The 15,072-nt window shown below is 40.1% G+C and overlaps 1 protein-coding gene across 1 annotated transcript in view; it reads right to left on the reverse strand.

Moving 5' to 3' along the window:
- arid5b (AT-rich interaction domain 5B) overlaps positions 1-15,072 on the reverse strand; it is a 115,086-nt gene that overhangs the window by 13,655 nt on the left and 86,359 nt on the right. The window contains exon 8 of the mRNA XM_066665814.1: positions 12,306-12,403. Coding sequence (XP_066521911.1) covers positions 12,306-12,403 — 98 coding nt within the window. The remainder of the gene's footprint in view (positions 1-12,305; positions 12,404-15,072) is intronic.

Consider the following 15,072-nt stretch of genomic DNA (forward strand, 5'->3'; position numbering starts at 1 on the left):
AAACTAATTTACAGCACGATGCTCAAATTTCCTCAATATATTTGTGTTACTCATTGGTTTAGGTTTATTTTTTGGGGGTTTTTTTGGAGCAATTTCAACAAACCTAGTGTTAAAAATGAGCTGATGTTTTCTTTATATCCGCTCAGAAAGTGCCAATGCCTGAAGGATTAGTAGATTATATCAATACAGAGTATTATTAAACACCCATTGTTTATCTAACCCCCTCAGAAACATGCTTATTTTATCTTATATTGCACCAAACACACACACACACACAGATATTTAAGTAACATATTTAAGCTGTGAAACATCACCCCAGTTCGCCGTGGAGAGAGAGAGAGAGAGAGAGAGAGAGAGAGAGAGAGAGAGAGAGAACGTGTTTGGTCAAGCCTCCTGACATAGGAATGATGATAATGTCAGATTGGTCAAGCCTAGATGGTAGCATCCAGAAGATGCAGGTAGCCAAGAAACTCTGTGAAACCACAAAAATGTGGCCACTTATTTAAAGTCATTTTGATGCCAGGTTCATCTTCGGGCCACATAAACATGTAGCAGTGCCTCTGGCCAGGCTCAGGTGTTCCTGCAGCAGGAAGCAGACGCTTATTTAAAAGAGACAGCAGAGACGGCCTTTCTCACAAGCACCAGGGCTTTGAGCCTGGGCTAGCTGCACCTGCAGACTGAAAGCTCTCTCTCTCTCTCTGTCTCTCTCTCTCTCTCTCTCACACACACACACACACACACACACACATCCTTACACACCAACAAGTGCTCACTGAGGGCTCCGTCTCCACTTATCCCAGTTCCTCAATATACTCCTTTGAGAAAAAACAACAGGCCAAGCTTTTAATAGAAAAGGGCAGGAATGTTTTTGGTGGAGGAAAGGGGGGAGGCACTGAGTTGGTACTGATTAAATGGGGCCTGGGTAAGGTTAGCTTTAGCAAAGCCTAGTGGTCAGTGTTCACAAATGACCATTCAAGATGAACAAAGCAGTGGAGATGCTTGTTAAAGCGGATGCGCTGGGGGAATGTGTGTAGCATTCATTCTGTTCATTTAAAAATATTATAACCGTAATCAGTCAACATACTAGCGTTGTTTATTCTTTTGCTGCCTTTATTGCACTAATGTGTAAACGGTTCCTCATCATATTTGGGTATTAGGCGTATTTTAAAAGAAAAATTCTACTGATTTATTACTAAAATGCATTTAGAAGGTAATGGCTGAGATGTAAACAAACATGTTTGCGGTGAGGAACCAGGAGAGTGTGACGGCGACCTGAAAAGTACTTTTTAAAATCAATGTATGATGGTATCTGAATCCTACCAGCACTGGCAGATATTCATTTTTAAAAAAAGTATATTGACATTTCTTTAATAACAATATTTATTCAACTTTGAAAGTCAACTCTGGGCTGCTGCACTACTATATCTGCATTTTATTCATTTACTGCAACTGGAATCCAGCAGAAATAAATATTAACTTTCTCCACAACGCTAGATAAATGTTGATTGAGTCCCAGCATTTTCATTTATTTTATATTTACATAGCAAATATATACAATACGGCATTTATCATAGGGTAGCAATATCTATTAAATACTGAAAGTGCCTGGAGGAGTAAATAAATGAGCGTGACCAGAAGACCATGCTTAGGGTAGTGCTACAATTTGAATCCATGTATGAATAGATCTTATTAGACAGGCAAATCAGACCCATTTGCATATTTTAAAGTCAAATAAATATATTCATGGCCTTTGAATGATTAGTATGACTACATGAATTTGTCTAAATTGAATTCATCCAGCAATAGGCTGACTCTTTTATGCATAACAGTTCTCCATCATTAATTCAAACGTGTAATTACTTTAGGATTTCGTGGGGAGAATAAAGCTCTCTTCATAATGCTGACAGATAAGGGCATCGCCACAGAGATGACAGCCTCACCGAAAACCATGAACCAATGTGTGCGTGTGTGTGTGTGTGTGTGTGTGTGTGTGTGTGTGTGTCCGCTGGGAGTGCTGCTGAATGGGTAATAAGATTCTGTTGCAGCATCTCTTTGTCCTTGCGGCCTCTAATCCGGCCTCTTACGTAACACTCATTTCCATAGTTAGCGATATAAAAAAAACGTTTTTTTTTCTTTTAGGGGAAATAATCGTGTTTAAGATACAGAATAATTACAGAAAGTGCCACATTAACACAGTGGTTTAAAGAGGTGACATACTTCCCCCTGGATTGGGTAGGGGAGGTTGGGCCCCTGAAATAAGGCATAGCCTCTGAAGTGCTCTCAGACAAAAATAGGCTAGTGGAGGAAGGCCCCTGTGAATTATAAGGAATGACAATTATTTTATTAACACCCAGGAACTTGTAAAATTGAGAAATTAGGAGTAAATACAGTACTGTGCAGGAGTCACGGAAGGTAACACAATGATAACAATATCAATGAGTCTGAAAGGATGTGGATCTGTCATTAAGACCTTACTGAGAAAAATATAATAGAGAAACTGTTGACTGTTTGGTTAAGAGCTAAGACCTCAATATCACAGAATGTGTGTGTTAAGGTAAGGAGCGTTCCTTTAGCTTGTAATATGCAAAAATTACAAAAAAATTCACTTGCGGGGGAAAAGTGGAGCAGAAATCCAGGCATTGCATTTCTTTCTTTCCAGCCACTGCTTGTAAATTATGCTGTGTTCCAAATAGAGCCATACTCCCTAAATAGTGTGCTTCACAGATTATAAATCTAACTAATTCACTGTGCACTACACAGGGTGGAAGAAGATCATTGATATTTATGATTCAGCCCTAGTGTTTTGGCGGAATAATTGCAGAGTGTTGCAAACACACCAACACACAAGTATAAACACTCACAACAATGTAGGGCACTCGTGCCGGCTCTGGTGTAAGGCCTTAAGAAAAACAAATACACAGGATTAGCCTGTGCTATTAATAGTGCCTGTTTGTTTATAAATTAAACTAATGCCAAAAAAAGATAAATGAATGAATATAAATTGGCTAATTTACCACCATCAGAAAAGTTGGAATTAGAAACATAACAGATATAAGTAGTAATAATTCAGGACACCCATGATCATGCTCCTTGAATGATTAGTGTTAATAAATGGCCTCCAGCTTAAACTGTCATATACAATTTAGTTGAACTAATTGGGTTTAATTGCACTTTTATTTGCTTGTGTTTTGTTATTTTTAAGAGAAAATGAATATATCCACCCTGTCTGGGCTGTGTTTCTCCAGACCTTCCACAACACTGATCAGGTCGAAGTGGACCCAAGAGATGAATAAATGAGGATCACATTTTTACACATTGTAATATGGTTGTTGTCGCCCCCGCTTAACTGAATTTACCAATAATTCCTTCATTTATTCATTTGCTTTCCATAACCTCTTCATCCTGATCAGGCCCTTTAGCAGCACACTGCGTTAAACATGGCTTTGGCATTGTATTTTTGTAACTGCAGGTCACTTTGTTTCTGCAATATCCTCCAGAGAGGCTGGGCAGTTATTGGGGCAGGAAGCAGGCCTGAGGTCAGTGGGTTTTTCCTGCACAGCAAGAGAAAGAGAGGCCCTGCAACTGTCCACCTTCATCCCACCCCACCCCACCTCTCTCCTGGCCTGGTTTATGAGCTTGTGCCTGCCGACCACAGAAGCATGAGCACGGCGGAAGTGAAAAACCAGAAGACTGAGCCAGTAAATATGAGGTCAAGCCTAAAAAGAAGAGATCAAACGTGTGGCTAAACACAGCACTAGAAACAGATAGTCACAAATGGCCTGGTTGTGAATTTACTCCACATACAGCATCACGGCTCATAAATGATAAAATTATCCATTTTGTTTTTTTAGTCTTGTGTCTGGGAACTGGAATTTCATTTCTATTTATCACTCGAGTAAGTGAGAAAAAAAAATGCAGGGGGTGGGTTGAGGCCAGAAGCTGTTTTTCACTTCTCAGCTCTACAGGGGAAAAAAAAAAAAAAAAAAAAAAAAAGCTCAGCGGAGCTAAATTACTAGCATTTAAGAGCGCTACTGGGAACGCCATCTCTGCTATTAGCACAAGATCCCACAATCAATACTCCGCTTTCCTTTGTTAACTAAAATAGCATGCGCAAATGGCTTTGTTGGTTTATATAACCATTACGTAATCCCATAGGATCACATTTGAGGAGGGGGTGGGGTGGGGTAGAGGGGGTGTACTATTGGACAATTGAATGTTGCCACAGTAACAGACAAATATGCAGCACAAATTTATCACAGAGAAAGATGTTACGTAAACTGACATTTAAACACATATGTGGGCAGCTGCGTATGCGTCAATATAATCACAGCAAAAGATGATTTCTTTCTCCCCTCTGACTCAATTCATAAATCACAATGAAACACCTCACTATGGAATGGAGAGGAGAGCAATAAAGGCATTATTATTCCTATCAGAGTAAGCAATACGATGATGCCACTGGCACTGTTATTAAAACAGAAGCAGGGGATGGGTGTGAGAAAATGTGTCAGCTTTTACCTTCATGTTTTAATGAATGCCATTTCAAGCTGTTTTGTTTATTTATTTATTTATTTTTTTTATGTCATCCCTCTGCAATGCCTCAAAGAGATGGTGTAATACTAGTGTTTGGCCACAAGATGGCACACATCTCAGCTTTGAGAGCCTTTCTAAGAAAGCAGTAATATATTACAGCCACACACAGCAAGCTAATGGAGCTTATTTCCAGCAAATCTTATCTTAGACACTTCTCTCCGAGGTAGTGTGGGATGAAAAAAAAAGAAAACCAAAATAGGAATAAAATATAATAATAATAATAAAATAATAAAAAAAAAACCATCCCCCTCCTCCAGTCCTGGAACAATAATATCCAAGATAAATAGCTGTTGACACCAACAGTTTTATTCTCTCGTTCAGCTCATTCAGAGCCTTTGGCTCCCATTAATGCCTGGGATCAAACATGACTGCATGTTAAAGTGAGATTATAGTTGTCCAACTATGTCTGAAGTTTGCTGGGACTTCCACGCACAAAAAAAGAGCCTCTAATGAAGGGCTACTGAAATGCCACTGCCTGTAAATCACAGAGAGGGGGGTTTGAAAGTGGGGTTAGTGGATAGATGGTGGCTGCATGGCAGTGCAGCAGGTTTTCTCTGATGCTAAATGGATGTTAAACAAACAACTGGAGGCTTGTGATTGAACCTAATGGAGAGAGCAGCTGAGCGCCTGGCCCGAGGCGATGTGGTGCCGTCCTGAAGCCCTGCACTGAAGCTGCGTTTTCATTACGGTGTCTGGAAGGACTGGGATCAAACCTCAAGCTTAAGAAAAGGGAAATAATTCAACATATTTGAGGGGGGGGGGGGGGGGGGGGAGCGAGAGGGAGCGAGAGAGAGAGAGAGAGAGAGAGAAACATAGCATGGCTTTTATTCTCTGCAGGGGGAAAATGTTGAATTAATCACAGAGACAGACAAGAGAGAGAGAGAGAGAGAGAGAGAGAATGCTGGACTGTGTATATGAGGGAGGGTGGGAGAAAAACAGACATTGTTCCATAAGCACTGCAGGATCTTTAGCATTTTTTTTGAGGGGGGTTTGGTTTTGAGAAAAAGTCAACCCTTGAACAAATCTGGACTCTCACACATTAAGGCAGGGTGAATGTGAAGGAAAGCCAAAGCAGGGCCCTTTTTCTTCTTCTTTCTTTTTTTGTGTCACTATTGGCTTTTAGACAATTCCCTTAAGACACAAACTCATTAACTTCCAAAAAGCCAACTTCAATTATGAAGCCTGGAGAATAATATGTAATACGTAAGCCGAAACGTCTTGCTCTGTATGTCCTGGAAAGTCTAAAAACCTTTACGACTACATCTTTCATTGTCGGAATTTCGCTCGGAAACTGTCCAAATGAGAGCCAGATTCTTCCGTAATGATTTAAAGCCCTTTTCTTTTAAAGGCTTTTTCTCCTTCCAGCTCTTTTGAATGTATCGACTCTCTCGGCCCAAAACAAACACGCCCCCACCCCACCATCCTTTTCTGTCTCCCACTCTCTGAGGATGATCCAAAGTGATAAAGCATAAATAAGTCGTACGATGAACATGAAACTACATCAATACTGTGGAGGGTTTAGAGAGAGAGAGAGTAGAGAGAAAAAAAAAAGTTCCAAAACAAAGGGCCTTTTTAATCTCCGCTTCATAAACAATCGAGGAACCTGAGCACGAGGCACCTATGAAAGCAAAGACTAACCTTAGTAAATGTTTAATACGGGTCAGTTACACATCCCGGGGGCTGAGCGAATCAGAAAATCTATTAAAAGTGCTAGACAAACTCAAAACGACAGCTCGGTGGAATGCAGGGGCCTGCAGTTAGCCTTGATGCAGAGTCCGCGACTCGATGCTAATGACCAGCGCAGGCTTTTCTCTGCAGCACACCTAAGAGCATTATCTTTATTGAGGAAAACACGGCTGACACCAGGCCGCCGCTATTAAATCAGACGCTTTTGTCTCGCTGAAGAAAAGAAGTGACGGCGTCTTGCTAGGGCAAATGAGGCTGCAAATCTCTGTGCAAATTGCAATGATAAACTAATTAGACCTATCAGGGATTTAATTAGGATTTGTCAGCTTCGAACACCCACCACGTCGCACCGGGGTCCCCTCCATTAGGTAAATTTCTTCATCACGGGTGTAAATACAGATACAGAGATAATCGCAAATAGATGCCTGTCAATACTTGGCATTTCCGCGAGCGCTGGGTCTTTCTGAAGTGACGTTCGCAGCAGTGCACTGCCACCGAGGCTTTGTTTTTTTCAGGATTATGAAGCAAGGGCCCCATGCTTTAAATAACGATACAGAGGGGGTAATGCATGCGATATTGCTATTGTTCACGGCAGCCTGAGTGCTTGAATGAAACACTGACCTCTCCAGGGACACGGACGGATAATGCAATACTCGGAGGATGAGGCGCTCCTCCAAAGACAGATCATTAAAATTTACTTAAAGGACCTGCATTAAAAAGCCGTCATAGCCGCTATAGGTTCAAGGAAGCGTGGCTCGTTTGAGTTTAGAGCAAACATTAATTCCAAAGGGGAGAGAGAAATCAATAAAGCACTGGGAGGAAGTGGCATTCTGCTTCTCTCTCTCTCTCTCTAAAAATGCCACAACACACTTTGTCATAGATTAACATGCCTTTTAGCTGATCTTTCTCAATGAGCAGCCAAATAATGGAATTATACGTTACGTAATTCGGCAAATATCTACATTATGCAAAGCGGATCAGGCGTTCCTGCCGACAATAGACTTCTTTGTAGAGCTTATTGTAGTGTGATAAGCAAACACAATCTACAAACTGGGACACAGATCTTGATAAATATTAATGCATTCCAAAGTAGTTTACAGTCTAATATTCCGTTTTTAAGACTGTATCCATTCCTGCCAGGGGCTGTGGTCAAACCCTTGAGCTATGACAAATAAATGAATAAATGCTTTAAAAAGTACATTAAGTACTGTATGTATCTGGACTCGCTCACTTTGAGAGTCCTTCAGCTGGAACTAACACCATGTAAAACTCTTACTGAACATTCTCCAGTGTACACACAGTAACCGAGGCTGAGTCAAAGAGGAACAGCTTGAACCCAGTAGACAAGGCTTTGTAAATTAGTGTAAGGCATTGCCATGAACATGAGAACAGGCCACTGCAGTAAAAGTAGTGGTCTCAGTTGTACTTTTGCAGGAGTGTTTGTAGACTACTTGTTGTTCTGGGGCGCACACAGAGTTTAGAAGGGCACAGGTCAATCGGTTGTAGAAGGCAGAACACTAAACACTAAACTCTAAAGTGCGTGTTAATCTGTCATGGATGAGAAGAGAATAATGAACAGAAAACATATATTAATAGCTTTCATTTTGTTTATGTGCACTTTCTAAAACAAATACGAACATAAACAGTATAAATCTCTTCAGTTGTGCTCTGTGCGCCAAACCTGCATCCACATTCCTCTGATATACACACGCAGAGTACACTGAACGTGAGAGATTTGGGTAATACCCTCTGCATTTCCTCATTTAACATCATCCATACCTGAACTGTCTATAAACGGCAGCTTTTAAATGAGCCATGCTTTTGGGTGGTGTTACATGCTCTTACCCTAAATTTCCATGGGCAGGGAATATCAGGAGAGTTCATTTAATGCTGTATTAGGTATTTTTGGAAAGACACTGGGGCACTATGGGGAATGTTGTTCCTGTAGTCCTGTAGTTTGCTTATCAAGCCTGGATTAAATGTACTTTGTACTGCTGTGATTTTAGTGGGGCAAAGCAACATTATACTGTGTTGGCAAAACATCGGTTTTAACCATAATACTTTGTAAAATTGGTGTATAATAGAGTTTAAGTTGCTGCAGGCTTTGTGCTGGCACCTCACCCATAATTGGCTGAAGCACCTTTTCCTTTTTCCTCTTGGACACTTCAGGGCCAGAAGCTCAACTGAACGCCTTTACATAGTTACACACTACAATCTAGACATCATTTGAGGCAGATACTAATTTGGAGAATGCGGTTATCTGCAGAACAGCCCATTTCTGGAACAAAGCACACCCTCCGAGAGAAGGAGGAGGAGGAGGAGGATTAAATAAATAAGCCAGGCCTGATTGATCAGTGCCACTGACCTATATAATTAAAAAAAGCAGTGGGGAAGGGAGGGAGGAATGCCGCAGTCTCTCTCAAGGTTATTCATGTCATTTTTATGACCCAATTTGCAATCTATGTTTCATTCTCATTCCTACTTCTTTTTTTTTTTTTACTTACTCCACCCCCTCCTTCCTCTACTCTAGCAGCAGATCAGTAAACTGATGACAGAGCTAAATAAATATCAGTAGGAGTGCTTAGAGTCTGACTGCTGGGACCATAGAGGACGTTAAATATTGATCTACAGCTGCTCTGGGTTGACGAGTTTTACTGACCTAAATGACCAAGGCCAAACCAGGCCAGATTACATTCAAACATAAACATTTTCTAGGCCAAAACCCACATCCTCACTGGCTAATTTTCACATTGAAGCTACACAAGCTTTACCATTCCCATAACTGGCAAGGACCACTCATTTCAAACCACACAACATGGTGAGAAAGTTTGCCAGGCTGCATTTTAGAGAGCAGTATTTAAGGGTTTACCCTCTCTGAAATAAAAGAAAAGATAGAAAAGGAAAGGGAGAGTGAAAATAACCAACATCAAGGCTCTTTCGGCTTGTTTCACAGAAGCAAGGTCCCCTTGTTAAAAAGAAAAAAAAGAAAGAAAAAAATTCCCATCTGTGGCTGGCTCTTTTTTTTGGCAGTGCTGCTGCTAGAGGAGTTTCAGTGAAAAGCCACTTCAGCTCGGCTCAGCTCGGATCCTCAGTGTGGAGCTTGTTGCTGGACAATGGTTGCCCAATGGTGTGGTGCGAAAAAACTGAGAGCACAAACAGTGAGGCCCAATCTTCGACTACGAAAACTGATAACATGCTCCCTGGGGATGTTAAAATGGATCAGTGCCCTGACAGTTTTGGAATGATATTCATGGTAACTGATTAAAATAATCAATGAAGTTTGTGCTAAGCAAAATGTTTGTTCATTTTATTAGTCACATAAAAACAAGAGGCTAAAACTGTGGTGAAATTTACAGTTTATGATGCTCTGAGTCATGTTCTCTATAATCATTTCGAAATCAGGTATTACCCCACTAAATGAAATGTGGTGAAATAAGGGATTACACAATGCAAAAATTATATCTTTAGAATCATTGTGATGCTCCACTGAGCTGTAAAAAGAAGAATAATGCCTCAGTTGTTGCTCATTCAGGCTCAGCACTGCAGAAACTGCACTATGTAACTTTTGGAGAAAGGTAGGGAACCACCCCCACCTCCTTTCCCCTTGATTTCAGCAAAGTGCCCCGTGAAAGTAAATTATACTCTGAAACCATAGGGGGATCCCAGAGGCAAATATTCCAAAATTTATATTGTGTTCCTTTAAAGGCTGTGTTTGCGATTTTAATAAAAATACTTTTCTTTTTATAAAACTCAGAGGATGTTTTTTCACCATTTGCTAGCTCTCTAGGCTGTTTGCATGCTGAATAACGGTTTAATGTGCTTATGAAGCCCCAGCATCAACAACAGTTTAAAAAAAATAAATGAATTAAAAAAAAAAAAGTTTCTCGGTCCAATACGTTAGGATACCTCTCTTTGTTCACGGTACAGAAAAAGCTAAAAGAGACCTCCAAACATTGAAAAGCATTTAAAAAAATATGCTGACTGTGCTATTTCTGCTCTGACTGACTAATTTTTGCTGTTATAAATTACTTAAAGTAACCTGACTCCAAATTCTGGAGGTTCTGCCTGAAAATAAACACATACAGAAAGTGCTTCAAAGTAAACAACTCGAGTTACAAATGAGTTGGTGTGGTAATTCAAACAGTGAATAAAAACTTCAGCCACATACAAAAAAAAAAAGTTCTGAACGTAAACAAACAAAAGAAAAGCAGTTCCCCCAAATCGTCTATGTTCCCTTTAAATTAATCAGAATTGAATCAAACTGTAGTCAAACTGAATCATTTTATGGTCATAAAAATGTCTACCACTAACTGAATCAAATGAAGCCATAATGAATGAAAGGACTCAGAGAGAGAATGAGCACAACTATGAAAACTCAACGGAGTTAAGACTGAACTGTGGTGTAGGGAGTGTCATGACACAATGATTTCTTTTCTGGACAATCATAATTGAACTGATTCACGATGAGATCAGATGTTTACGTCACTTCTGGGATCAAACTGTATTGAAATCTAAGGATTCATTAAATAATGAATCACTCCTCCAATGGTCAAATATTTATTCCTCTAGTGGCCACAACACCCTTACAGTCCTCAAAGAATGTAAAGAATGGCTTCATATGAGGGAAAATGAAATGGATTAATTACTCGAGACTCGCAGCTGCACAGGCGAACACCTCAGCACGTTCCCCGTCTGCTCCGCCGGGCTTTTGGCAGCATGTGATTCACCGGGCAGAGAATTTCTACACGGCTATCGATCGTGCAGCAGGTTGAGAACAGTGGGGCTGGAGGGTGGCCAGGTGCCGCAGCCTCGTCCACCCACTCTCCTGACCTCCCCTCTCCGCTCCCTCATGTCAAAGCAAATACGGGGCTCCTCGCAAATCTTAAAGGTCGCATTGGATTGCTTTTCAAATAAAAGACGGCCTTTTTGCCACCGCATACTCACTGATCCATGCCAGAACCAATAATTAGCTCGACGTGCTGCATACAAATACAAATATATACATGAGCACTCACAACTCATGACATCCACACACTTCCTCTTCGCCCACAAATCATATTTACATAAGTACAATGTCACTTTATTGTGAAAGGAAACACAAATCTCCTCCCACCCGAGTGTCCTCTTAATCTGTGACTGTGATAACGTCAGCGTGCATCTCACTTCTTCAGAAAATAATGAACAAAAGAGATAAGGCAAGTGGCCGGGCCGAACAAAGTCAAAATGACAGGACGTGGTGAACAAAAGTAGCGCTCATGAAACGGATACACTGCTGATCCTGGTTATTAGTATGAGCTCTGTAATCCACACCCCCTCATTACCATTCCCTAAATGATTCATTAACTGCCCGTATTAATTAAGTAATGCGGGGGGAACCGACTCACTCAAGTGTTGTACATGTGTGAGGCTCAATTGTAGAGACTCTCCAAGCCTCAAATCATATTTGTAAGGTGCCTTTATGAGTTTTAATCATCTGAAATATAGACTGAAGACAATTCTGATTTGACTTTTGATATCCACAATTCTAGAATCATTTTTCTTAAACAGCTACTTTTCTGTACAATATCTAAAATGTGTAGCCTATATTTCTGGCTTTGAATCATGAAACATCCAGTACGTCTGTGGGTTTGAGATTTTTATCCTCTGTTGGATAGTTAGTTGCCTTGAATGCTGATGTAAACAAATCTTACTAATGCAGGTCCAAACTGCTCCAAAAGTAAAAATAGAAATGTGTGAGCACTGATATTGAAACCTAACTATATTTTACAACTTCTAAAATGGCTCCTGAACAAAACAACATCTTCAAATCATTCAAAAATTTTTCAAAAGGCAAATGAAGTTATTTCTTTAATTTATTTGATCCTGTTCTTGTTTCTTTGTGTGTGATAAAAGAACCTGAAGTGTTTAAAACCTGCTCTGTGTCATCAACACTATGACAAGTGTTAATATAGTGTTAATATAGATACCAATGTGCTGTGGAAGTGAATGTAGACATGTAAACCCCATTTTTTTTGTGCGTGTGTTACCTCTCATAGTGTCTCCTTGTGCATGTGGCAGCACTGGTGCTGCCTGGGTTTCCGCCCAGTTCATCGTAAACATTTTTCCACTGTCGGCGAGCTGTGATCTGCAGAGAGACGGAACCAGTCATGAGCGAAGGACAACCACATTCAAAACAGTATAACAGTATATTGGTACATATACAGTAATGACTGACAAAAGCGGTATTATTTGGTTTAGAAATGCCAGACCGTGCAGGCTGCTGACATATGATGTCACAAATACTGGGACTCAAATTTCAGTAATGGTACTTTAAACATAAACAGTAAAGATTCTAAACAGCAAACATTGTAGTCAATTTAATGTATCAACATTATTAGGTATATGAAAAAAAAAGAAATTTCAATACAAGTTAACTGTTTTATTCCAAGTAACCGTGGCTAGGGGTGCCCAGCGCCCACTAGTGTTCACTGGTGTGTGTGTAAATGTGTTTCACAGCATGGATTGGAGAAAATGCGGAGAAAAAAATTCCTATGTGTGGATATATATATATATATATATATATATATATATATATATACCATGACATACAGGATGAATGCCATTTCTGCTTAGACATCACCCTGGAATTTTCCAAGCTAAAATTCAACCTGACTCAGAGGTTTACTCATCCCCTGTAGCTTGTCATGCCTCCAAGCTTCTGCTCAATAAAATGTTTTGCAGGAAAGCTGAACAATAATATTCCTGCAGGTCCCACTTCATTGCACTTGAGTTATTTTATTAAACCCCATATACAGCTTTTTGCATTGCTAATATAATCTTTACACTGCTCCACTTCTATTACAGTCACTCTCTTAACTCAGACACAAGTGGATAACAGATGTAGTGCATAATGCAACAAGCAAATGCAAATAGATGCCATTTTTCCAAGGTCATCGGAGTCTAATGACTTGATTATGCAGAATCTCCTGTACAGTGTCCTGATATTCAAGTCGAAACTGATAAACCAGCAACAACCACTGCACCAAAAGGCCACCAACACTCGATCAGCATAATGACTGTACACAGTATGATATTCATGAGACTTTCACTACATTGTGAGTGTGTTTGGGGTTAAAAGATTCTTAATGGCTCTTTCTAGCTGCCAATGGCAGCCTTTTTGGAATACCAAGTTGGTATTTGGGAAATACATGGTAATAAAGGACACCAAAGCTATGTAGACATTGTATATCATGAGACATCCTATATGTGCCATATGTTCATATTCAATTTGAAATGTATCTTTTCAAATTGATGGCTAGCTGAGACATGTTTGGAGTTTGGTAAGAGTGTAAGAGTGATTTGAAAAGAGCGTTTGACTCATGTATAATCTTTTTTTTTTGGGGGGGAAGTACTATCAGGTACCATCAGTATTATACAACATTGAAAATGTATCTCATGGAAACCGTAACACTGTGTCTTCTTATCCATAACTGAATCAGACGCTTGCTAGTCTCCTTTATTAGTTTTACACTGCAGCCAAGAGGACAATGTAGCTAACAAGTAATGTCAGCTTACAGTTCACCATTCAATAGTGTGTGAACTATATTCCTAAATCAATGGTCCTTGAATCCGGATCTTGGATCCAGGCCCCAGGCTGGGATTTTAAAATGGCCAGCAGGTATAGCACTATAGCTGCATCTGGCCAGGTACATCCCCTGTCAAAATACTCACACTTGCACATGCTCTCCTAAGTATGCGAGGCTGTAGGGTGTCCCAATTCTTTCATTTTCCTCAACATATGTGCTCATGAGCGCCCCCTGCGCGCATTTGATACAACCCTTTCATAAAATCAGAGTGATACATTCTACTGAAGGGTGAGAGTGTGCCTCATTCTGCACTCAACACTTGGAACACTTGAACCCTTGCACCCCTTTTGCTCACCCTTTAACAATGTTATCAAAAATTATCCAATTGCACGCTTCAAGAAAGGCCTTAGGGCTTAAGGCAAGAACAGGGGCATGGTGATAATATCATACCAACCACAGTAAAAACCCTGTTTGAAACCTAGATCTCTGGCTTAAATCTTCACACACTTGCCTTACAATGTGTTTAAAAGTGTAAAGAAAAAAGTACGTAAAACGCTTTTTATAAATTTCAGAGGATGTTTCCTCACCATTTGCCAGCTCTCATGTCTGTTTGCGTACTTGAAAAACATTGAATGTGTTTACGAAGCCCTGGTGTCTGTAAATGGCTAAAAACACCAAATGTTGAAAAGCAAGAACCAAGATGAGGATATTGATCTATTCCTGCTCCACAGTTGGGAAATATCGACTAGTTTTTGCTGTTTCGGATTACTTATAGTGGAAATATCTCCAAATTTGTGACCGAAAAGTGCTACAAAACGAAATAACTCGAGTTTCTGTGGTACTTCAAAGACTGAACAAAAACTTCTAGTTTTAATTCAGCTGCTTACAAACAAACAGTTCCACCTTAAAAGACCTGGCTCTCTCTTAGATGTTCCCTTTAACTGTTACATAATCGGCACTATTTAAATATTCGTTTTTCATGTGGTACATGGCTCCATTACTAAATCGCATTACTACTAGCTCCAGTGCAAAAACAAGAACTAGACTAAGGACACTTAGCGTGTCTTGGCTGATGAACTACGTTTGGCATTCAGGGAAAAAGTTTGGAAATGTAATATGTGACAACACACTTTAGGCTCTCAGTGACACCAAGTGGAAATATGATAACAGAGGTGAGAAATGCCTAAATGTCCATTAGTGTGTATTGAACTGCTTACAGTCCCTGCAG

The sequence above is a fragment of the Hoplias malabaricus genome, chromosome 3 (assembly GCF_029633855.1).
Source record: "Hoplias malabaricus isolate fHopMal1 chromosome 3, fHopMal1.hap1, whole genome shotgun sequence".
Lineage (NCBI taxonomy): Eukaryota > Metazoa > Chordata > Actinopteri > Characiformes > Erythrinidae > Hoplias > Hoplias malabaricus.